Source organism: Nycticebus coucang, chromosome 16 (assembly GCF_027406575.1).
Source record: "Nycticebus coucang isolate mNycCou1 chromosome 16, mNycCou1.pri, whole genome shotgun sequence".
NCBI lineage: Eukaryota > Metazoa > Chordata > Mammalia > Primates > Lorisidae > Nycticebus > Nycticebus coucang.
Window position 1 is genome coordinate 95,932,642 of NC_069795.1, and position 25,411 is coordinate 95,958,052.

Sequence of the window (25,411 nt, forward strand, 5' to 3'; positions counted from 1 at the left end):
AAATGACTTGAATATTTCTTTGCAAGGTAAAACTAAGTCTATATGTGATATGTACAAAAAATCCAAGCATTTAGAAAAAAGGTATCTTTTTTCAAAACACTCGTCTTCAAAAGGAAATTTCAGATAAAAGTTTTTCCCAGTTAGCAAAGTTCTTTGACAAGCAGGATGAATATGCAGCTGTGATAGACCTATTAATTGGAAAACACAATGAAACATTCACTGATTTTGAAAATCATGACACCAAACTCAAATTAGCATTTCAGCCTCTCCTAGTTGATATCATCAAGACTCCGAAAGAACAGTACATGACATTTAAGTCACTGTTTGATGCTAAGAAAAATCCAAGTGAAATATGGGAAAATGCAGTGAATACTCACAGCCTTTGCAACATGCCTGAAAATATGCTTTCTTACTTTTCAACCACTTATCGCTGCAAATCTACAATTCTGCCACCTAACTCAAATCAAGATGCCCTTAAGGTCACAGTTGACTAATACCTATCTAGAGGATCAACTGAAACTGTGGACCTCCATGCTGCAACCAAATATTCAAATATTTTCCAACAAATAGCAGACACAACAGTCATTAAAAGGTTACTTAACCCTAGGGCGGTGCCTGTGGCTCAGTGAGTAGGGTGCCGGCCCCATATGCTGAGGGTGGCGGGTTCAAACCCAGCCCCGGCCAAACTGCAACAAAAAAATAGCCGGGCGTTGTGGTGGGCGCCTGTAGTCCCAGCTGCTCGGGAGGCTGAGGCAGGAGAATCGTGTAAGCCCAAGAGTTAGAGATTGCTGTGAGCCGTGTGACGCCACGGCACTCTACCCGAGGGCGGTACAGTGAGACTCTTTCTCTACAAAAAAAAAAAAAAAAAAAGTTACTTAACCTTTTTAAAATTAAGGTTTTAAGGTTACTTAACCTTAAAAAATTGAAAAAGTTTCTTTCAGTTTTTGAGATTATTAGGTACATAAGTAGTTAGATTTTTACAAAATAGTGTACATTTGTAAGCATATCCTAATTGAAGTTTCTTTAATATAGCCTTATTTGATTACAACTAAATTAATGCAGCCTTCCAACATGAAAAGGTTCCCCACCTCTGGTGTCGGGATTTTCCCATATGCACTAAGCAATTCTCCAGCAACCCACCACTTCCTTAGAGTCAATAATGTACTATGACAGCTCATAAAACTCAGGTAAATACTGTACGTACATTTATTGGTTTAATATAAAGCATATTTTAAGGTCTAGACATTACAGGTGGCTCACACCTATAATCTTAGTACTCTGGGAGGCAAGGCAGGTGGATTGCCTAAGCTCATGAGTTTGAGACCAGCCTTAGCCAAAAGTAAGATCCCTGTCGCTAAAAATAGCTGGGCATGGTGGCAGGTGCCTGCAGTTCAAACTACACAGGAGGCTTTAACAAAAGAATCTCTTAAGCCCAAGAGTTTGAGGTTGCTGTGAGCTATGATGTTACGAGACTCTGTCTCAAAAAAAAAAAAAAAAAGAAAAAGAAAAAAAAAGGATGTATATACATATATATAATATAAATGTGTGTGTATATATATTGTGTATAGCCTATATTAAAGGACACAGATGAGCAGCCAAATGAAGAGATGCTGGAGCATCCATGCCCTCTCTGGGTATGCCATCCACCCAGAATCACCACCTGGAAGCCCATCAATCTTGTTCAAGAGTTTTTATAAAGCTTAATCTTCAACCTCACTCTTATTTCCCTTCCTGGGTGGGAAAATTGCTGCAAATTGCTGCAAATCTACAATTTGGTGGGGCTGAAAGTTCCAACCCTTTAATCCTCTAATCACTTGTCCTTTCTGATCACTGGCCCCATTCTGAGCCCATTCAAAGTCATTTCATTAGTAAGAACTTCAGATGTGATCAACAGGAGCTCATAATGAATAACAGAAGATACTCCTTTCTCTCAGGAAATACCAAGGGTTTTACAGCTCTGTGTCAGAAATGGGACAAAGATCTATTATATTTCTTTTTAGGCTATACCAATCCTCCCTAATTTTCCTACCTGATGGCATTTCTATGCTATGGAAGGTCCCTCTTTCTCTCCCCAATCCTGTCATTGTTTTTCCTTTTCATAATACACTCTCCCCTGGATCATCTCATCATCTCCTGTGATGTCAATCACCAATATAAGCTAATGGATCCTAAATTTCCTACAGTTCTTCCTAGTCCCAGTCTCTCATCTCCAACTCTTAGATAATTCCACTTGAATGCCTGCCAGGCACCATACATGCACAGCTAAATGATCCAAACCCCAACTCTTACTTTCTTTTTTTTTTTTGTAGAGACAGAGTCTCACCTATGGTCCTTGGTAGAGTGCCGTGGCCTCACACAGCTCACAGCAACCTCCAACTCCTGGGCCCAAGCGATTCTCTTGCCTCAGCCTCCCGAGTAGGTGGGACTACAGAAGCCCGCCACAACGCCCAGCTATTTTTTGGTTGCAGTTTGGCCGGGGCCAGGTTTGAACCCGCCACCCTCGGTACATGGGGCCGGCGCCTTACCGACTGAGCCACAGGCACCGCTCTCAACTCTTACTTTCTTTCTATAAATCTATCTCTACCAATGGCATTCAGTCAAGTGAGTAATTCCTGATTCTTCTCTCACCTTCCTGAGATAATCGCTAGGTCAGACTTTATATAAACTCTTTCTTTTATCAACCCCTCCTCTCCAATTTCACAAGCCAGGCGCTTATAATTTCTTTTCTAAATTATTATGACTATTAGGTAGATAGCATGGAGCCTTTAGGACCTTCCTGGGAAGAAGCCCAAGCGTGGGCACTACATCTTGGTGCTGCCCCCACCAACACCTTCCAGCTGGGAAGGCCAAGCACAGTAGGATTTGGAAAGTGACCTAGAATTATACAAAGCTAAATATCATGTGTTAACTGTCCACCAAAGAAGTTCCATGAGGATGTATGAACCGCGGGGAGGGCCCAATTAAGCAGTATAAAAATAGGACCTCAGACCATTACCAGAGCCTTTTTGTTACAAGGGGCTCATTCTTCATCTGTGGCAAATGAATCTTGCTCTTGCTTTGTAAAACTATCTTGCCCTTCCTTAACAACTTCAGTCAGTCTTCCTCCAGGAATATACCAAGAACCAAGAACTAGACTGACAAACCTCTACACCACTGCCTCCTACTTTCTGTACTCATTCAATTCACTTTCCCCATTATATATAAGATTATAATGGTAATACTCAATCCTCTCATGACCTTTTCAAAAATAAAAGAATACAGAATTCCTTCTTTCCATGATATGTAAGGCCCTTCACCACAATCTGGCCCACCTCTTTGGCCAATGTTCCCTAATGCCCTTAATTCAACTATTTATAGTTCTCCAGACATACAATGGTCTTTCTTTTCTTTTCCATTTGTGACTTTCTATAAGAAATGGGCTTTTGGATTTTTTTTTGCATCCAAAGCTAATACCTATTTTCCTTCTCAACTAGAACAGCTGAGTCACCACCTTTCCAGAAGGCCTCTTCCTTCCTATATCCTAATGTGAAGTACATCCTAATCTTTTATATAGCTACCTCTACGTAAGACCCTGAGAATACAGTCAAGTCAAAAAGCAGATATAAAAAAGATAGGGTGCTCAGGGAAGGCTTCTGAGTAGGAAAGAGCCAGGCATCAATGGAACAAGGCAAGGGGGGGCGGGGATCAAGAATACATAGAATATTACAAGTCAAAAAAATCTCAGATGGGAAATAGCTTAAAAAGCCTATGAAGTTACTGAGCAAATATCCTTTCTAGGAATTATGGGGTTTAAAATCCTTCTGGAAGACATACCTGACACCTGTAAGCTAAAAGAAGACATTAGAAAATTATCTCTAAATATGGTGAGTTTACTCAGGAATAAGCAATAAGGATTATAATTTAGAATGCACAGAATGGCAAGCCACCAATACATCTGGTATGGAAGGGTAACAGGAGCTTTTATTAGGAAAAAGATATTTACATATAATCTGCTAGAAATACAGTTCATTAGTACCAGAAGTTCAAAGCCAGTGTTGTAAATTCATTGGTGGAGTTACCACTACTGGGAAAGAATTCTTTCAAGAATGCTTTATCTCAATTACTACAGTTCTTAAGGAAAGTCCATTGAGAAGCCTTATCAAAGCAAGGGGTTTTACAAAGTCCTTGAGAACAGTTTTTATTAAACACATGCCTCTCTCCTTTAAGACTTCGAGCAGACCATCTTATCTGGGTCTGACAGAAGTGATTTCATCCTGGTTAGCTATAATCTTCACACAGTCAAACTTTAAAAACTAAGTCACAAATTATGTTTATCGTTTTCATTCTTATAACTGGTTAAGAGGCAGTTGTTGATTGACCATCATAAAGCGTTATTTTATACCAGAAGCTAAGATGAATAAATTCTTTATATCCCAACAGCTTTAACATGCAATACAGTAAAAAACTGTTGTGGGAAAAAAGTTAGAAATACAACTTGCTAAAAATCAATAATAAAGTATTACCTGCCAAAAAATGCCACCTTCATGTGTCTCCGAGATAACACTTCACCAATGACAGAAAGCTTGCTTTTATATCCTTGTATTTCTATCAGATCATCTTCAGTGGCTATTCGATCAAGTTCTGGATTCTTGTATGTTGCTGCAAAATTGGAATGGCATTAGAAAAGTGATAAAGACGAATACTACGAAAATTATACAATGAGATACCTAAGATTGTACATATTTTGGCTTTGTTCTATATTAACATGCCATTTGAAAATAAAAATGCCCATAATTTCTGAATGTTTGGTAAAAGGTACATGCCCCAGTGCAATGGGTCATAAGAATGCTGCCTCAAAGAATTTTAAAAAAATTAAAGAACCCTGTCAAAAGGGTACTCAATATTCATCTAAGTTTCAAAAATAAAAACCATTCACCCGAGACAAGAATATACTTCGAAAGACAGAAACTAGAACCTAATACTCACCTTATTTTTCTTCTACCCCAACTAGACCTTCAGATTTTGAGCTAAAAAAGGGATCTACATATTAAGAAAATGGTTAGGGAGGAGGGAGGGGGATTGGTGTGCTCCCACCTAATAGGCACAATGTAAGGGTACACGGCCCCACTTCCTGAGTGCAGGGCACAATTAAAAAAGGAACTTTACAAACAAATGCAAACATTGTAACCTAATCATTTGTATCCTCATACTACTCTGAAATAAAAAAACAAAATAAAACTTAAAAAGTTCCCCTAGGTAATTCTAAAGAAAGAAAATAGTGAAGTGGCTAGCTGGGTATGGTGGCTCACACCTATAATCCTAGCACTCCATGAGGCCAAGGCAGGTGAATCGCCTGGGCTAAGACATTTGAGAATAGCCTGAGCAAGAGTAGGACCCCTGTCTCTACTAAAAACAGAAAAAACTAACTGGGTGTCACAGGTGTCTGTAGTCCCAGCTACTTGGGAGGCTGAGGTAAGAGGACAGCTTGAGCCAGGAGTTTGAGGTTGCTGTCAGCTATAATGATGCTCTGGGACTCTACCCAGGGTAGGGTGACAAAGTGAGATTGATTCAAAAACATGAAAGAAAATGGTGAAGTTTGAATAGGAACCCCTCAGAAACTAATATATCAGCAGTTCTCAACCTATGGGTCACGATCCCTTTGGGGGGGGGGTCGAACGATCCTTTCACAGGGGTAGCTAAATACATCCTGCATATCAGATATTTACATTATGCTTCGTAACAGTAGCAAAATTACAGTTATGAAGGAGCAACGAAAATAATTTTATGGTTGGGGGATCACTACAACATGAGGGTTGTGGCATTAGGAAGGTTGAGAATCAATGTAACACATGGTTAAAGGGGGCCAGGTAGGGTGGCTTATACTTGTCATCTCCATACTTTGGAAGGCCAAGACAGTAGGACTGCTTGAGCCCAGGAGTTTAAGACCAGACGGGGCAAAGTAGTGAGACCTTATTTCTTAAAAATAAATAAATAAATAAGATACGGTTCAAGGTCCCCACGCTAGGAAAGACCTTGCTATCATATCACTTTTTGTCTGTTTTCCACCTATTGGGGCAAAACAGCTCGTTTAACATGAAAACGCAAAAGGAAAACAGAACTACAGATTGTATCCCACTCAGGTCGGGTTTAAGGCCCACGCTGGCTCTAACCTCTTCTCCATAGCAACGAAAATAATTTTATGGTTGGGGGTCACCACACCATGAGGAACTGTATTAAAGGGTTGCGGCGTTAGGAAGGTTGAGAACCATGCCATAGAAGGAGGTAGCTGGAAAAGCCTGGGTGTGAAAAGTAGAAAACATTTCAGTTTTGTTTATAGTTCAGGACCAGGAAATAACCCGACATTTACATTTTTAATCATTTCTCTTTGAAGGTTAAAACTAAAGGGTCATCTGGCTATCTGAATCATCCTAATTAGAGACAAACACAGCCCCTTAAAACTTATCAAATGCACATCAAATTATACTTAAGGTTTTTATCTCATCATACTAGGTCATTAATAAAAATATGTGTGGGCAGCACCTGTAGCTCAAAGGAGTAGGGTGCCAGCCCCATATGACGGAGGTGGCAGGTTTAAACTCAGCCCTAGCCAAAAACTGCAAAAAAAAAAAAAAAAGATATGTGCAATTTGGTGAATAATGAAAAGTATGGCTTATGTATCATACTTCGGTTTTTCATTTTATTTTTGTTCTTCTATGTTTTTCCTGGTTTATTTGCTTTGTCTCTTTTTCACAACATTTTTACTGAGGTTCCAGAATCACTAAAATTGAATTAAGATTTTAAATCTGCCATTTCACTAGCTCCTAGCATAACATTGTGAAATGAGCTCAATACATAAAAGACATTAAACTCAACTTCATTTTTAATTCCTATCAAAAATATTTTGGAAAAAATATTTTTCAAAAGTCACTGTGCCAGCTCAAATTCTTCCCAAAGTGATAACAAAGATTCTACACCAGTATTTTATTCATTTTATCATTCAACAACAAAATCTGAATTGTGTTAAGTTTAGTGCTAGAGATAAAACAATAAGACCCTAAAAGAGATCAAAATCTGGTAAGGGAAGGTTAGGAGAGACATGAAAAGTTTGATTCTACCAGCCTACCACAAGTCCCACATTGTCACTGGAGAAGTTTACAGAATCCTTCCCTTTTCACTGTATAGCTGAAGGATACATAATCTTAAGAACCAGAAGAAATTTCAATAGTTATCTCTGCCCTTGGTGCCCGTAGCACAGTGGTTACAGCGCCAGCCACACACACTGAGGCTGGCAGGTTCAAACCCAGCCGGGCCAGCTAAACAACAATGACAATTACAACAGAAAATAGCCAGGCATTGTGGCAGGCACCTGTACTCCCAGCTACTTGGGAGGCTGAAGCAAGAGAATGACTTGAGCCCAAAAGCTGGAGGTTGGTTGAGTGCCATGGCAACATAGTGAGAGTCAAAAAAAAAAAAAAAAGTTATATCCAAAGAGCTATTCCCTAGTAGTAGCACTTTTCTCACCACCTTTGCTTGAACAGCTATGAAAAGTAAACTCCTTTTCCCCCTTTCCACTATAGCCAAGACTCATTTGAGAGGATAAGATAGTCCTGAAGTCTTGGATATAATGAACAAATGTGAAGTACTTGATTTTTCATCTGAGTACGTACTAGTTGTGTGATCTTGGGCAAGCAACTTTTCTGTCTCTTGGTTTCTTTATCTATTTATTTCATTTTATTTTTTTTTCTGAGACAAAGTCTCACTCTGTCACCCTGGGTAGAGTACTCATGTGTCATAACAGCAACCTCAAAATCTTAGTTGGGATGATAGGCACTCACCACAAGGCCCGGCTAGTTTTTCTATTTTTAGTAGAGATGGGATCTCACTCTTGCTCAGGCTAGTCTGGAACTCCTGAGTTCCAGCAATCCATCCTCCTGGGCCTCCCAGAGTGCTAGGATTATAGGCATGAGTGAGGTACCATGTCCCACCAGTTTCTTCATCTTCAAAATGAGTATGATTAAAACCTGCCCACTGGTGATATAATTAAATGAGTTATTAATACAGAAAGTATTTAGTTATTTCTTAGTTGTTATTAATACCATGTAACCTTTCTTTTTCAGAAGGGAGCAGAAATGGGTTTTGTTCATGTTATTCCTCATATTATATACCATAATGCCTTTAATACGTATATAATAACTAAAGCTGAAAGAATAAAGCACTTTTATGTATTTTCAACAATCATCATTTTAAAAACTTACGAGGAACTAACCTTCAACAAAATGTGATCCTTCAGTAACAAACTCCAGTAACTGGTCAAAGATTGTAGTTATTGCCTTCTTAGCCAGCACAAAGTGCTTCAGTGGAGAAGCCGTTTCTGCCATTATGCTACTAGGGGGAGAAAACGAGTTAGAAAAGCACAAATTAAACTGTATGATACAGATGTGCAAACTGATGACACTTTCCAGTGTCATTCACAACACACCAACAGAATAAATTTTAAAATCTGGCAGTTTATACCTAATTATTTTTAGGTAATTGCTTTTTGGAGAAAAGTTTTGAGTGACATTTTACTAAAATAAGTAAAATCTATTAGCCAAAATCTTGGTTGCAATTTCTTCATTTCCTTTTGGTGAAGATGAAACTAATTGTGGCTAACTTGTGACTACGTGTGACTCTCTGTACTCATCAGGGAACTGGGTTAGGGAAAGCAAGCCAAGTTTACAAACAATAACTAAGTTATTAAGTTTACCATCCTGGAGCTTTAAGTGGGTGGACCTGGCTAAGCAGAGAAATAAAATTTCACCATAACACAATACTAAACGTCAGAAGAAGCTTTCATCACAACAAATGAAGAGGCAAGGCTTAAAGGAAGCATAAACGTTTCCAGCCAAAGCACCTAAAACTTCAGAGAATGAGTTTTAAAAAATTTACCCCCCGGCAACTTCTGATGAATAAAATAGCAAAGACAATCTCACCACAGTCTAATCCTGGTGTATACATGGAATGGACCACACTGGCCACAAAGAAGGGGGATCCTTCCAGAGACAAGAAGTGACTGTACCAAGGAGCTGCGTGGGAAAAGCCGGGCAGAGCAATGGCCCACCCGGGCTCGAATGAACACCCACCTTGACTAAAGGCCTACCGCGCTTTCCGCTCGGGCGCCAGGGCCGCAGGGTTCGGGGCCTGAGCTCGCCAGTGCCCCGCGTGCTCGGGCCCGGCCGGCACCCCCCACCTCGAGCTCGGTCTCGCGGGCTCCGCGGGCTTGAACCGGCCGCCGGCCCGGTTCGCCCGCTCCTTCCCGCAGGACAGCGGCGGCGGCGCCTCGTCACAGAGCGCTCCGCGCACGCCTACCCGCCTTCCGTCCCTAGCTGCTCCAAGGTCACCCCGAACGTGCTGGCGGTCTTGGCAGCGGGTACTCACACTGTCTTGGCTCGGACCTGTCAACTGGCAACAGTTCGGTTGCTGCCCCCAGACTGCCTCATCTTCCCCACAGAGGTTAGAAACCCAGAGAAGGAGGGAGGCGTGCCAAGGACGGCCACTTCCGGTCTCTCGCAGGCCCTTTTCTGTTTGGCTCCGTGGCCGGAAGTGCATCTGTGCCTGGCGCCATTTTCCTTAAGGGCAGGCCAGGCGTGTTGTGGGCAGGGACCGCCGCCAGCCGTGTGGTTTTGGTTCCGCCCTCCAACTTCTCCTCCTCTCCACCTGCCCATCCCCTGCCTTCTGCCCAGCCTAGCAGTTATCTTCCAAGGGAAAAGAAGTGATGAAAAGAAAGAAGGCCAGTGTGGCTGAGGTGTAGGGAGGAAAAAGGAGAATTGGGAAAATAAATTTAGAGAGGCAGGCAGGTGTAGAATCATATAGGCCAAGATCAGAAATTTGAATTTTGGGCGGCGCCTGTGGCTCAAGGAGTGGGGCACCGGTCCCATATGCCGGAGGTGGTGGGTTCAAACCCAGCCCCGGCCAAAAAAAAAAAAAGAAATTTGAATTTTAAGAACAATGGGAAACTGTTGGAAAGTTTTATGCCTAGAGAATATGATCTGATTTACATTTAAAAGGTCCCTTTGATCGCTTTGTGGGTACTGGACTGTAAAGAGAGTCCATACAATGTTTTTTAAAGAGCCTGGTCTATTGGTTGGAAGTAGAGACATTCTGCAAAAGATGGCTATTATTTGTTGTAACATACTATAAAGCACAGGTGCAATTACAAAATAAGTTGGAATCATTTGGCTTCAGTTTACAGTGTTTATCAACTTACCCCATAAACACACACAAACACTGCGTGCTAATCATTTCTGCTAGGGATCCTTAGAATTGTACTTTCAGTGGGGTGTGGCAGCTGACACCTGTAATCCTAACCCTGGGTGGTTGAAGGTTGAAAAATCACTTGAACTTAGGAGTTTGAGACCAGTCTGAACAAGAGCGAGAGCCCCAGCTCTACTAAGGGGAAAAAAAAAAGAAAGAAATTATTTAGAATTGTACTTTCTATCAAGTTTTGTTTTTCAGTAAACATCCGAAACTACTTATATTACTGTGCAGATGACCAATGAAAGTCTCATGCTTTGCCAGGCACAGTGGCTTATGCCTGTAATCCTAGCACTCAGGGAAGCTGAGTCGGGTGGATCGCTTGAGTTCACTAGTTTGAAACCAGCCTGAGCCAAAGTGAGACCCACACACACACACCTCTAAAAATAGCTGGGCATTGTGGCCAGCTCCTGTAGTCCCAACTGCTTGGGAGGCTGAGGCAAGAGAATCACTTGAACCCAAGAGTTAGAGGTTACTGTGAGCTGTGATGCCAGAGCACACTATTGAGGGGACAAAGTGAGACTCCGTCTCAAAAAAAAAAGAAAGAAAGAAAGAAAGCCTCATATTTTGCTGCAGGAGTGTTAACGTGAGTCAGGAGGCAGATACAGAGGGTAAGAAATTTATTGCAAGCAGTTGGCTTGTACGATTGCAAGGACTGTCTAAGTAAGTCCAAAATACATAGGGAAGGCCAATAGTAGTAAAGAATGATAACTCTTGGACAGGAGTTGACATTGCAGTCCACAGAATTTCTTAGCAAAACCTATTTGGATCAAGCCCACTCAGATAACCTTCCTTTTCATAAAGTCAACTAACTATAAATGTAAATCACAAATACTTTCCCCCAAACACGTAGTGTTGCACTGAAGAATTGGGTACCATAGCCTGTTTAAGCTGACATCTAAAACTGACCATCACACTATTATCGGCTATTTGGCAAAATGTTTCAAAATCTATAATGTGAAGGTCTTTAGACCCAGCAATCTTAGGAAAATAATCAAAGATATGGACTGAGACCTTATAAATATGTAATCAAATATTATAAATACATACAAATACAAATACAAACATTATTTATAATCATGAAAAATTGGAAATATTTCAACTGTTCACATAAAGAGAATAATTAAATAAATTATGTACATGCAAGGATAGATCATTGTACAATCAGTAAAGTTTGTTTTGGAAAAATACTTGACATGAAAAATGTTCATCATATTGCCATGATATATAAAAATATTATATATGTTTTATTTCTGGATAGTGATATTACATCTTTTTCCTTTGTACTTGTCTGTTTTCCACATTTTCTGCATCTACTATATATTGTTTCTATGAGAAAAATCTAATAGTTTATATTTTTCTTCAAACATATACATAATTGGTTGCCCCGGCCCGCGGGGAATTCAACGGGGACCTGGGAAACAAAGGGGTCAGTCGAATGAGGGGACAAGAGACACGAAAGAATGAGAGCAAGTCAAGAGTCTGATCAAGCTCCGTCGAGTTTATTTTTCAGCTGGACTTATAAGCACACAAACGAGGAAGTAACTAAGGGCTATTCCTAACAGGGCGGGGAGGAGGCTAGTTTCTGGAAAATTACTAGGAGAAGGACCCTAAGGCGGGGGGTGTGCATTTTTGAGGAGATATGCAAGGGGAAAGTACCGTTGCTGTTTATGGTTGAATTCCTGAGAATAGTTTGCTCGTAAAATCAAGATAACAAGGGGTATTCTTGTGAGATGTTTTGGCTCCCAGCATCTTCTCCCTTTTAGTTTTTTAAATTGTTGGGGTCTGTCAGTTGTCGGCGTAGAAGAGAGGGCATTAACCTTTTGGGGGGAAGTATTGATCTGATTGCTCCCGCGGGCATAATGACCGCATGATAAGTTTGAGCGTCTTTTGGGGAGGAGAGGAGAAATTTTTACGACGCTAACCTCTATGCAAATCAGGTTTGCTTCCAAGGGACTCAGAGAGGCTGTTTATGCCTTCCCTCTGCAGTGTCTTTATTGCACCCTGTAAAAAGGTACCCAGGTTGTACTCACATATGATGGTGAGTCAACGTGCGTAGCTCTGAGTGCTTACGCGGTTCCCGGAGGAATATCTTCGTTGGCAAGGCCCCGGTCTGCAAGGTCGAGTCTATGATAATGGACTTGAATGGGTTTTGATGCCAGGGAGTCAATCTGTGATTTGATAAAATTCATGATTTTGTTAAGAATAATGGGTCCAAGGGTGATTATTAATAGCAAGAATAAGGGGACCTGCAAGGGGCATGAGTAAGGAGTACATGGAGGATTTCCATCACTCGTTTGCCTCAGAAGAAAATTTTTGTTTTTGTAAATCTAAGCTAAGCTTATGAAGTTTGTCAATCTGTGTTTTCATCAGTCGAGTTTTCAGTTAAATAAAAGCGCCAAGCGAAGGGCTTGGTAACCGCTGGAACAGGTTGGCCCAGTGCCGGAAGGCAGAAGATCAGGAGATAAGGCAGCATCATGGATGGAAATCCGTGGTTCTGGAAGGGAAAGGAGAAAGATAATCTCAGGGAGGTTTTTCTCCCTGGATTTTAGAATTGTTATCAATTTGTTTTACTAATCTTTCAGGCAGCCATCTGGCTGCATGTTCTTTCATATTTGGACTGCACATAATTAGTCTTAGTTGGGCCAGGATGTCTCTGCCCCAGAGATTGACTGGGAGGCCAGGCACAACATAAGGTTGGACAGTACCAGTGTTGCCTTCCTCGTCTGTCCATTTGAGGATTTCAGCACTCTGTTGGGGGTTGGAGGTTTGGCCAATACCCCGGAGATGGGTTAGGGAAGTAGTGAGGGGCCAGGAAGGGGGCCAGTATTTACTGGCGATTACTGTGGCGTCTGCCCCAGTGTCAAGTAATCCTTCAAAAGTTTTGCTGTTTAATTGTAGCTTAAGGAGGGGTTTTTCTTGTGTGATTTGTCTGACCCAATAAGCGTCAGAGGAACCGAGGTTATGAGTACCCCGGGTTTTTAGAGAGGGGAAGTCATATTAGCTGAGCTATTCTTTGGCCTGGGTGAATGGTTATAGGGCCGAGGGAGGCGGAAGCAAGTATTTTAATTTCTCCAGCGTAATCATTATCAATGATACGGGGGGAATAGTGAGGCCTTGCAGGGTGGTACTGGCATGGCCAAGAAGAAGTCCGAAAGTGTTGGGGGGCAAGGGGCCATAAACCCCAGTAGGGAGGATTTGGACGCCCATTTCAGGTGTTAGTATTGCGCTGGTGGAGGAACAGAGGTCCAGTCCTGCGCTGCCGGCAGTTGCTCGGGAGAGGGAGAGGAGGCTTGGACTTGAGGGGGCGGGTTTTGGGGGACAAACCTGATAGCCCCAGATTTAGAGTTTTTATTTTGGAAGCTTTGTTAAATATCAAAGGCCTAAAACATTTGTTTAAAGAAAATTACCAGCCAAAAGATTTTAAAGGAAATACATAGTCAACTGGATCACATGTAAATTCTTTCACAAAGTCTCTTTTATGAACTTCATTTAACCTGCACAGACCATCTACAAACATTCTAAACTTTCTTTAGCTTTTGCCCTGCCTTTCACTTTCTTACACAACCATTCTGTTTCAGGACAAAATTTATCATACAAGATTCTTTCTTTGAAAGAATCACACAATGCCATTCTCCTGTCTAATTTCTCTTACTCTTAAAAACTCACTTTCCACAAAACAGGATCCCAGTTTACCATGAAGTCACCCATTCACTCAGCCTAACTGATAACTAGAAGGTTTAAAAGGTAAGAATCTTACCCTAAGACAAAGATTCAGTTTCCCCAACAATTTAAACAATCAAATTATTTCATTTTACAAATGAGAGGCATTTATGAGATGTAACATTGATACAGGATTTTCCCACTCAGGGTTGGACAGGGAACCCCCGTTTTTCAGGCTCAGGCATAGGAACAGAAACAGAAGGGCAGGCTGAGGGCGGTCTGGAATGTTCTTCAAGCGCCTTCTCCCCTTCTTTAACAACTTCTTGGACATCAGGCCATTGGTTGTAAGTTTTTAAAATATCATAGATCAAGTTCCAGTAGGAAAATGCCTGAACGGGGAGTTTTTCGGGTCCGAATGTTCTATAATAATCTTTTAGACAATCACCGACTCTAGTCCATCTCAGAACATCAATAGTGCCTTCTTGGGGGAACCAAGGACAGATATCACCAATAAAAACAAAAAATTTATAGAGATCCTTTTTTCTTTACCCAAATTCCTCGTGTCTTGAGGGACTCCTTGAGTCCCTGAATAAACAAGTCATGTTTACTTAACGTTTGTCCCATAAACTCGTTGCTTTCTCTTACCTTGACGGATCAGACTCGCAGGTGGGCAATTCTGCGGCGATCTCAGTGCGGATCTTCACTCACGTCCTTCTTGTGGCGCGGCGATCACAGTGCGGATTTTCACTCACAACCTTGGTGTTGCGGCAATCCAATGATAAGGGTACCCTTACTGGCAGCAACGTTCGATGACACCCCCGTACCCTTGCCCCTCGTTGGGCGCCAATTGCCCCGGCCCGCGGGGAATTCAACGGGGACCTGGGAAACTAAGGGTCAGTCGAATGAGGGGACAAGAGACACGAAAGAATGAGAGCAAGTCAAGAGTCTGATCAAGCTCCGTCGAGTTTATTTTTCAGCTGGACTTATAAGCACACAAATGAGGAAGTAACTAAGGGCTATTCCTAACAGGGCGGGGAGGAGGCTAGTTTCTGGAAAATTACTAGGAGAAGGACCCTAAGGCGGGGGGTGCATTTTTGAGGAGATATGCAAGGGGAAAGTACCGTTGCTGTTTATGGTTGAATTCCTGAGAATAGTTTGCTCGTAAAATCAAGATAACAAGGGGTATTCTTGTGAGATGTTTTGGCTCCCGGCAACTGGTAACAATTCCAACTAATAAACACTATAATTTACAATGCTGGTAAGGCATTAACCAAAAAGAAATGAAATTTAAGACTAAATTTCAAGCATCAACCAGCTTGTGGAGGTGAAAGCATTTACCACTCTTGAGATCATTCATACATTTATTCAGTGAATGTGTATTGAACTGACAATCCTTCAGTGAAAAAGCATGGTATGTAAAATCTGAAGACCTCAGTTTGCATCCAGTCTATATCCCTAACAGCTATGTGAAGCCCTTAAATACTGAATCTCTGAGCATAGGCAGTCTCAGAGGGAACTTTTGCTTTATTTATATTGTTTGAATATCTAAAATCATGATAGTATCCCTTTATTAGTTCAGCACTTAATATTTAATATAATTATTGTATTTTAAAGCGAAAGTGACATTACATGCTATAAATTATAGCACTACAATTAAATGTTTAATACAGTAAGTAATACATAATTTAAACCATAGCTTTTATTTTTATAAAATAAAATAAAACTATTATTAGAACTAGTAAAAATTCCACAAGATTTCTGAAATTTAAATCAGAAGCCTTCTTGGATACCAGTTACAAGCAATTAGAAAATAAGATAGTAGATCAGAGTTGTAGAGGAATGTTAAAAAAATAAAAATAAAAAGAGTGAATAGAAAATATGATAGCATGTCAAAACAACCGAACTGTAAAGAATGTGGGAATTGACCTAACAAAACTGCTTATGACCTGTATGAAAAACAGGAAAAAGAACATTTAAAAAGAGACCTGAGTAAGTGCAGCAATATACAATATTTATAAAATGAAAGATTTATCATCACACAATAATTAAATGTCTAATTCGCTCTAAAATGATGTATAATTTCAATGCATTTCCTGTTAAAATATCAATACAACAATGGATGGAATTGGAACTAATTCTAAATTTACATAGAAGAAAAACTCCACCAATAACTAAAACAATTCTCAAAAAGAGCAGAGCAAATGAATTCACACTACCTTATCTTAAGGCATATTGCAAAAACCTAATATATGAAGCAGGCTGTTACTGTTAAAGTATGTGATACTGTTGGAGGAACAAACAATAGAAGGTAATTGAGTACAGATACAAACCTACATGCTAATTATGTATGTGGGGAGTTGATATGTGATAAATTGGTATCATGACTCACTGAGGGAAGAGGAATTATTTAAATAATAGCACTAGAGAAATTGGTTCACTTGAGTGAATATAAAACTTGAATAATACCTCCACATAAATTAAGATGGGTATAAGACCTACACATGGAAAGTAGAACTAGAACATTAATAATTTTGTTAGGATTGCAGAGGATTTTGTAAACAGAAAGCACACCTCCTAAAGGGAAAATGTGATGGGCCTATCTACTTTACATTTAAGATTTCTGATGAACAAAAGACGTCAGTAACAGATGACATACTGGTAATCTATTTTCTGCAGTATATATAGCCAACAAAGATCAAGATTGGAATTCAATATTCTCAAACTTGTCATTCATATATCACCTACCTAGATTTTTCCATATCCATGTATCATTGTTATTTATTTATTTTTTTAATCAGTTTGCTTTACTTAAAAAATAATTTTGACCTAAAATATTAATGAATCAAAAATTTGGTGTGCTAATTAAATTTTACAACATATAATTTATAATCATAATAATAAACTATAGACCATATACATGGCCAGGCTCAGTGGCTCACATCTGTAATCCCAGCATTTTGGAAGGCCAAGGGGGGGATTACCTGAGGCCATGAGTTCGAGACAAGCCTCAGCAACATAGAAAGATCCCCCACCCCCCATTTCCACAAAAAAATTATAAAAATTAGCCAGGTATGGTGGAGTGTGTGGTCATCCTACCTACTAGGTAGGCTGAGGCTGGAAGACTGCTTGAGCCCAAGGGTTTGAGGTTACAGTGAGCTATGATAGTATCACTGTACTCAGCTGATTGAAGAACAAGATTCAACTCTAAAAAATAAAAATAAAAACTAGATACCACATACAATTATTTTTATATGATGTCACTTTGTGAGTCTTGACTAGATCTGTGAGATCCCTCCCAGACCTAATGTTCTATCATTCTAGGTTAGTTTCTTCTATTTAAGCATTTTAGTTGCTCACAAATATTGGATTAAGGCTATAAGGAACTTAACCATACCTTGTAACCATAAAGAAGTTAGTTATTAAGATCTGTGTCATAATGTTCTGCTGCTTAAAACCACAATAGATACATTCAAAATTTATGAATTCAGCCCAGCCAAACTGCTTCTGGACAGGTACATATATTTACAGGGTATACAAGCAAGAAATGTGGTATACAATGTGAAGGAAGCAATTTATTTTAATAGTATGCAGGATAGAGGGAAAGAAGAATCAAAGAAAACAAATCTACCCTGTCTTAATCAGTTTTGGCTACTATAACAAAATACCATAGACTAGGTAGGTTATAAAGTACAGAAATTTATATCTCATAGTTCTGGAGGCTGGAAATCTGAGATCAAGCTGTCAGCATGGTCAAGTTATGCTAGACATTCTTCCAGGTTGCAGAGTGCTGACTTCTTATATCCTCACATGGAAAAAGAGTGAGAGAGTTCTCTGTGGGGTCCCTTTCATAAGGGCACTAATCCTATTCATGAGGGTTATACCCTCATGACCTAATCACCTATGAAGGCCCCACCTCCGAAGACCATCATATTGGGGTTTCAGATTTCAGTATATGAATTTGGCAGGGGAATACATTTAGTCCATTGTTACACCTTGTTGGGAAAACTTTAATCTTTTAGACTTTCTGAAAACTCAAGTAAGGTGAAGAAGAATTATAAAGATGACAAATCAGCCATAGAATTTGAAGAATAGAGTTTAGAAAGAGATGAATAATGCAGTTCTGAACAGGTAACATAGGAATAAAATGAACAGGGCAGGCAGGAAGAGTTGGGAATTCCATATTCTCAAATTTTAGCAAAACAAAATTCAGAAGAATATGGTGAATAGCCTTCATAAGAAAAAATATTACCCATCAGAAATTACATTTAATGATTATAATTCCACTTAACTTCAATTTTTGTAGAGACAGACAGAGTCTCTACAAAAGGCTGACCTAGAACTCCTGGCCTCAAGTGATCCTCCTGCTTTAGCCTCCCAAAGTGCTAGGATTATAGGGGTGCCACCAAGCCCAGCTTGCTTCCAGTTTCAGATCTCAGCTTTACTCTGAAGAGTAAAGGCAAAAATATCTCCACTGCAATATTTTTAGTAGTGGATCTTATCTGAGATAAGATATTAATAAATTATAAGATATTAATAAATAGAAAACTTTTATATTTTCATTCAAAAATGTACTATTTATTACATTTTTAATTGTAATTCATTCCACTCATTATTTCTAGCTAGGGGGAGAAAAGATCATTCAAGTTAAATTCATTTGCCTATTTAAAAACAAACAACAATCTTTTATTTTGATAAAAATTATGATAAAAATTCTTTTTTTTAATTATTATTTTTTGAGACAGAGTCTCACTTGATCGTCCTCGGTAGAATCATAGCTGGCATCATAGCTCACAGCAACCTCAAACTCTTGGGCTCAAGGGATTCTCTTGCCTCAGCCTCCCTTGTAGCTTGGACTACAAGCACCTGCCACAGTGCCTGGCTATTTTTAGAGACAGGGTCTCCCTCTTGTTCAGGCTGGTCTCAAACCTGTGAGCTCAGGCAATCCACCGGTCTTGGCCTTCCAGAGTGCTAGGATTAAGGATTACAGGCATGAGCCACTGTGCCCAGCCCAAAAAAATTCCTTTGAAAAATTCTTTAATTACCTCTTGAAAGTATGGGGATAAAACTAGTAGATATATAATACCATTTTCTTACAATGGTATTGTAAGAAATAGCAATGGAAAAAAATTGTGTATTTTTAGACTGAAAAAGTTATTTTCCATGAACTTATTTTGGGTTCAGATAGTTACCAGTTTAACACCAAAGTTATTAAGGAGAATAAACTTAATAAGAAGTTGTTGTGGTGACTGATGCTTTATTTTTCAAATCACTAGTATTAAGTAGATTCCAGACAAGTCTGATAGGCTCTTATTTTTAAGCTTAATAAATTGAACATGTAATTTCATATAAACATTAAATGTCATATGACTTATGGCTTTATGAACTTATATTTATATGTATACACACACATCTATACAGGGTGTCCCAGATTTCACCCATAAAGTATCATACATAAAATGGAAATTGTAACTAAATGCATCTTTATTTACAAAATATTCCTTCCAAAATTTTACAAAACATGATTTACAAAATATTCTCTATGTGTTTGCTGCCTCTTTGTAAAAGTCTGGAATGAATATTTTGTAAATAGAGTACGCTTAGTTACAATCTCCCATTTTCCTATGTATGGCAACCTTTGGGATGCCCTGTACTGTGAGTTTTGCTCCATCGCCTGGACTAGGGTATAGTGGCATCATCATAGCTCATAGCAATCCCAAATTCCTGGGCTCAAGTGATCTTCCTACCTCAGACTCCTCGTAACTGGGACTGTAGGCATGTGCCACCACACCCAGCTAATTTATCAATTTATGTTTATACACCCCTTAGGATTTATGGAAAGCTAAATTAATCTAAGGAGTATATATGAACACATAAACTCTGTGCCATTAATAAAAATTCTCTTGTGATACTCACTACTTGTCATCAAAACTGAGATTAAAAGTTACTGGCCAAGGAATTTATACCCCCAAATTTCATTTTTAATTTATAGGGATGAAATTTTTAGTTGCAGAATAAACCTTTGCTTCTCCATTGGGATGAACAGTTGATCTTTGCTACTTTCACTTAAATTCTTTTTTTTAATTGTTGGGGATTCATTGAGGGTACAAGAAACCAGGTTACTCTGATTGCATTTGTTAGCTAAAGTCCCTCTTATAATTGTGCCTTGCCCCCAAAAGGTGTGTCACACACCAAGACCCTAACCCCCTTCCTCCTTCCCTCTCTCTGCTCTTCCTTCCCCCCTCCTCTCTCTCCGCTCTCCTCTTCCCCCATCACTTAAATTCTTAATATTAATTTTTTTTGTAAGCCAATCTACTTGCCAGGAGGATTGCGGCCATTTGATTTTATTGGCTTTTCATAATTTACATAGCATTTTAGGTATTAGCATTCCATTAAAAAAATTAATCACAACAACCAGGGAAATATATTAAGCTGTTTGCCACAGGTATAAAACAAAACAAAGTAAGATGAAAGGAAACGTGCCAGGAATTAAGTAATTCAATGTTTTGTAAATCAGATTTAAAAAATTAGGAATGTTAGTCTACTTGTTTTTGTTTGTTTGTTTCTTTTTTTGCAGTTTCTGGCTGGGGCTGGGTTTGAACTCACCACCTCCGGTATATGGGGCCAGTACCCCTACTCCTTTGGGCCACAGGCGCCACCTGTGTCATTTCTTTTTTCAGACATTTTTCAGACTTTGTCACCCTTTGTAGAGTGCTATAGTGTCACAGCTCACAGCAACCTCAAACTCTTGGGCTTAAGCAATTCTCTTGCCTCAGCCTCCCAAATAGCTGGGACTACAGATGCCTGCCACAATGCCTGGCTTTTTTTTTGGTTCCAGTTGTCATTGTTGTTTAGCTAGCCAGGGCCAGGTTCGAACCCACCAGCCTCGGTGCATGTGACCAGTGCCGTAACCACTGTGCTATGGGCACTGAGCCATATTTTTTAAAAGCCTATACTACACCTGCAACAATTCAGCAATCACCTAACAGTTAGAGATCCTGTGAAACTCATAAATTGGTTAATGTGTGATGACGCACATTCAGAGAAATCTAAGAACAGTGATTTAAAGTGGTAAAATTAGTGGGTGGCACCTGTGGCTCAAAGGAGTAGGGCCCCGGCCTCATATGCTGGAGGTGGCGGGTTCAAACCCAGCCTCAGCCAAAAACTGCAAAAAAAAAAAAAAAAGTGGTAAAATTAGCAAATTTAAAAGCAGGAAAAGAATTGTTTAAGTAGTAAGCAAACATTTTCAAATTCTGGAGTATCAGGGAAAGATTTTGGAATTTCAAAAGTAATAATTCATTGCAAAGTGATGATTTAAAAAAGCAAGAAAGATGATGGTGACCTGTCACTACTGTTCACTGCTGTGGAGAATCCTACTGAAGTGTTAATAAACATCCCCATCAGTTAGTCCCTGACTGAATTGTGGTTCAAGTCACATGAGTGTAGTGAAAATTTCCATCCTCGAAGTGAAAAAAAATCCAGAAATATTTAGAAAAATTTTTAAGGTAGGTTTGTTTTTCTAAAGTTCATTATGCTAAAATTACAGGCAATTTATGTTCAATCAGATGCATTTGAAAACTAAGCAAAAAATTTTTATTAGACAAACTCATTGGGCTATGACCTCAAGCTGCAGATACATCAAAAAGTACAAAATCATATGGTTTTAAAAGTTGGATTTACTTCTCTTGAGTAGTTTCATTACTAGCTCTTTGATTACTAACAACTGACCTACGTACAGCCATAGATTTTTCTTTTAAACCAAGGCGTCTGACTCAAGGTATCTTCACTGACAATCAAATTCCTTGAACTGGATGTTTAATAAGAAGTATAAAAGCAGAATTATTGAGAAGCTAGTGAATGGCTAGGTAAAGTAGTCATGAAAAACAGCTCAAGGACAATCGGTTTATGTAACATGGTATGACAGAAATACTGCGAGGCTGTGAGGCAAATACCCTGGATTCCACAGCTGTATGATAGAACTGGTTGTGTCTTTGGCCTTATAATGATCTAAGTTTCTATGTGTACAAGAAACTGAGACAACTAGAGGGTCTAAATGAGATGGTTTCTAAGGTTCTCCTACAGTTTAAACCACTACAATTTTAAGTCTTCTGAGAACCATCTGTATCAGATAGCCCCACCAGGAATGCTGGTATCAGACGGAATGTGAGTTTCTAGGAACACAGGTATGCATATATGATAAAACAGATGAGACAAAAATGATAGGTTCTGATTATACTTGCAGCCACCATTTTCAAAAGTCTAAAATTTCCAGGATTCTTGGAAGTGGGAAAACCATTGCTCATAAACTGGTCTTTCAACTGTTATCAATACACCTGAATCACAGTGTTAGCAGCAAAGCTTGTTAAATTTGAGGGCAACAAGTCACATAAATCTTGCTACAGCTATTTCACATGCTGCTACTGAATGTATGTTCAAATCTGTACCTCAGAAAGGGACTTTTATTTGGAGCGTCTTCATCAGGTTAAAATGATGTTATTAGGATGGGCCCCAATCCAGTTTGCAGTGTCCTTATAAATAGAGGAAATTTGGAGACAGATTTGCATACAGGAAGAACACAGCCATTTAAAATCCCAGGAGAGGCCTGGAACAGATCCTTCCCTCAAAGCCCTTAAAAGGAACCAACTCTCCCAATTTCCAACTTCTGGCCTCCAGAACTGAGACAATAAATTTCTGCTAGACAGGTGACCAAATTTGTAGCATTTGTTGTGGCAGTCATTATCATAAGTAGTTTGTGTATTTCCATCCCAGTAATCTCTCATCTCCCAGATCTTCCTAATCTCATATTAATACTTCAGTGGGTTTTCTTAGTCGATAAGAAATATGACATCGGAAATTGGGGCATGACATGGTTCTATAACTGAAAATGAAATGTGGAAGCTATGAAATACTTTTATTATTATAACCCTTTACTAGTTCCTCTCCATTCCCAACTTAAATTATTCAACACATAGAAAGGGGCTTAGAAATTTTTTTTTTAATTTTAAAAACAGACTAAGAAAACTAAATCTTTTCCTCCTATGAAACTGGCCTCCTAGTGTTATGAAAATAATTACACAGCACTTGTGTTTCTTTTTAACTTGTGGACAAAGACAGACAACTCCAAAAAATACTTCTTTTGCAACCCAGAACTCACTGTTCACTATGAGTTCTGAAACATATAATGATTATTTAAAAAAAAAAAAAATTCAGCTTTTTCACAGGCGGCCGGGAAGATGGTGGACATTCAGACTGAGCGAGCCTACCAAAAGCAGCCGACCATCTTTCAAAACAAGAAGAGAGTCTTGTTGGGAGAAACTGGCAAGGAGAAGCTCCCTCGGTACTACAAGAACATCGGTCTGGGTTTCAAGACTCCCAAAGAGGCCATTGAGGGCACCTACATTGACAAGAAATGCCCCTTCACTGGTAACGTCTCCATCAGAGGGCGGATCTTGTCTGGCGTGGTAACCAAGATGAAGATGCAGAGGACCATTGTCATCCGCCGAGACTATCTCCATTACATCCGCAAGTACAATCGCTTTGAGAAGCGCCACAAGAACATGTCTGTGCATCTGTCCCCCTGCTTCAGGGATGTTCAGATCGGCGATATTGTCACAGTAGGCGAATGTCGGCCCCTGAGCAAGACGGTGCGCTTCAACGTTCTCAAAGTCACCAAAGCTGCTGGCACCAAGAAGCAGTTCCAGAAGTTCTGAGACTGGATATGTGCCCACGCCCCAAAATGAAATGAAGTTATTTTCTCATTCACAGGCCAAAAAAAAAAAAAAAAAAATTCAGAGTCCACTATTACCAGAGAACAACTACTGATGGGAAACACAAAAGGACGGTTGGTTTCTTACTAATGGGATTATCAGTGGATTTAATTGGATATTATGTTGCATTTTAGTTCTGGTAGTACAATAATTTAATGATTTCATACATGAAAATCTAAGCTTGTCCTCCTAAAAAAAAAAAAAAAAGTAGCACCTATGGTTAAGGACGGAGAACTGTAGCTCTTTCTTCAGTATCTGTTTTTCAATTCATGAAATTAAAGCACATATAAGAAACAGGATGACAGGCGTGCGCAGGCGACGCGCAGAGGGACGAGGCAGACCCGAGGAACGGCGACTAGGTCCCTGTCGGTCCACGCTGCCAGTCGCGTAGCCTGCTCAGCGTCAGCTGCCGCCATGGGAGTGCAGGTGGAGACCATCTCCCCTGGAGACCGGCGCACCTTCCCGAAGCGCGGCCAGACCTGCGTGGTACACTACACCGATGAGTGTGGGTCAGAGAGCCAAACTGACTATATCTCCAGACTACGCATATGGTGCCACCGGGCAGCCAGGCATCATCCCACCACACGCCACTCTCGTCTTTGACGTGGAGCTTCTGAAGTTGGAATGACAGGAATGACCGCCTCCCTTAGCTCCCTGTTCTAAGGATCTGCCGTGGAAGGATCTGGTGCCTCCAGACGTGTGCACGTGAATCCACATGGAGCTTTCCTGGTGCCCCACTACACTCTGTATAAACGTCTGCCTGACCGGATGTGTTCTGGCACTCGGCTTTGCTTCCGACACCTCCATTTCCCCTTCCCCTTTCTCCTGTATGTGTGTTTACCTAAACTATATGCCATAAACCTCAAGTTACTCATTTTATTTTGTTTTCATTTTGGGGTGAAGATTTCAGTTTCGGTCTTTTGGACCTAGGTTTCCAATTAAGTATATGGTAAAGTATTAACAGCACAAGTGATGGGTTAACTTTAGAATAGGAATTGGTGTTTGGGTTGCGGGGGGGGGGGTTGCAAGAATCTTTATTTTATTTTTTTGGATGAAATTTTTATCTATTATATATTAAACATTCTTGCTGCTGCGCTGCAAAGCCATAGCAGATCTGAGGCGCTGTTGAGGGCTGAGTTATTCTCCAAGTTGAGAGATGTCCTTAGGTTAAACTAAAAGTCCTACCCAAAACTGAAGTGGAGAGGAGAGCCTTTGCCTTCACCAGCCCGCCTCACGCTCCCCTTAAACCCTCTGCCTTTTGAAAGCAGATCATTTTCACTGCGATGTTGGACACTACAGGTATCTGTCCCTGGGCCAGCAGGGACCTCTGAAGCCTTCTCCGTGGCCTGGCTTTATTTTTTTTCCATCCTGTCATTTTTCTAATGGACTTTGAGGAATTTTGTAATCTCTTAACTTTCCAAGCTCCACCATTTCCTAAATTTGAAGAACTTTAATCGAAAGTTTAAATTGGAGGTGCTGTTTGTAGACTTAACACCCAATGAAAGCCCAGCCATTTTGACAAATCCTTGAATGTTCTCTTAAGAAAATGATGCTGGTCATCGCAGCTTCAGCATCTCCTGTTTTTTGATGCTTGGCTCCCTCTGCTGATCTCAGAGTTCCCTGACTTTTCTTCCCACAGCTCCTTTTGCTGTCCTGTGTAGTGATTTGGTGAGAAAAATTGTTGCTACCCCCTTCTTGCCCCTGGCACCACA

The 25,411-nt window shown here is 40.0% G+C and overlaps 2 protein-coding genes, 1 long non-coding RNA gene and 1 pseudogene across 5 annotated transcripts in view; 3 read left to right on the forward strand and 1 right to left on the reverse strand.

Moving 5' to 3' along the window:
* MFN1 (mitofusin 1) overlaps window positions 1-9,521 on the reverse strand; it is a 50,397-nt gene extending 40,876 nt beyond the window's left edge. The window contains exons 1-3 of one of the 3 annotated variants that reach the window (XM_053564772.1): window positions 9,397-9,521; window positions 8,246-8,364; window positions 4,503-4,638 (exon numbers count right to left, since the gene is read on the reverse strand). In XM_053564772.1, coding sequence (XP_053420747.1) covers window positions 4,503-4,638; window positions 8,246-8,357 — 248 coding nt within the window. In that variant the 5' untranslated portion in view covers window positions 8,358-8,364; window positions 9,397-9,521. Of the gene's footprint in view, window positions 1-4,502; window positions 4,639-8,245; window positions 8,365-9,118; window positions 9,320-9,396 lie in introns of those variants that run through there. The other 2 variants (XM_053564771.1, XM_053564773.1) reach the window with 2 other exon arrangements.
* A 13,487-nt stretch (window positions 9,522-23,008) lies between these two features.
* On the forward strand, window positions 23,009-23,122 carry LOC128568292 (uncharacterized; annotated as a pseudogene).
* Window positions 23,123-23,131: 9 nt separating this feature from the next.
* On the forward strand, window positions 23,132-23,693 carry LOC128567562 (40S ribosomal protein S11-like). Its single transcript, XM_053564792.1, has one exon. It carries the CDS (start codon window positions 23,166-23,168, stop codon window positions 23,640-23,642), a length of 477 nt encoding a protein of 158 aa, XP_053420767.1. The 5' UTR covers window positions 23,132-23,165; the 3' UTR covers window positions 23,643-23,693.
* A 150-nt stretch (window positions 23,694-23,843) lies between these two features.
* Window positions 23,844-24,573, forward strand: LOC128567766 (uncharacterized). The gene has a single exon (XR_008374926.1). It is a non-coding gene; the product is annotated as an uncharacterized LOC128567766 (long non-coding RNA).
* The last annotated feature ends 838 nt before the right edge of the window (window positions 24,574-25,411 follow it).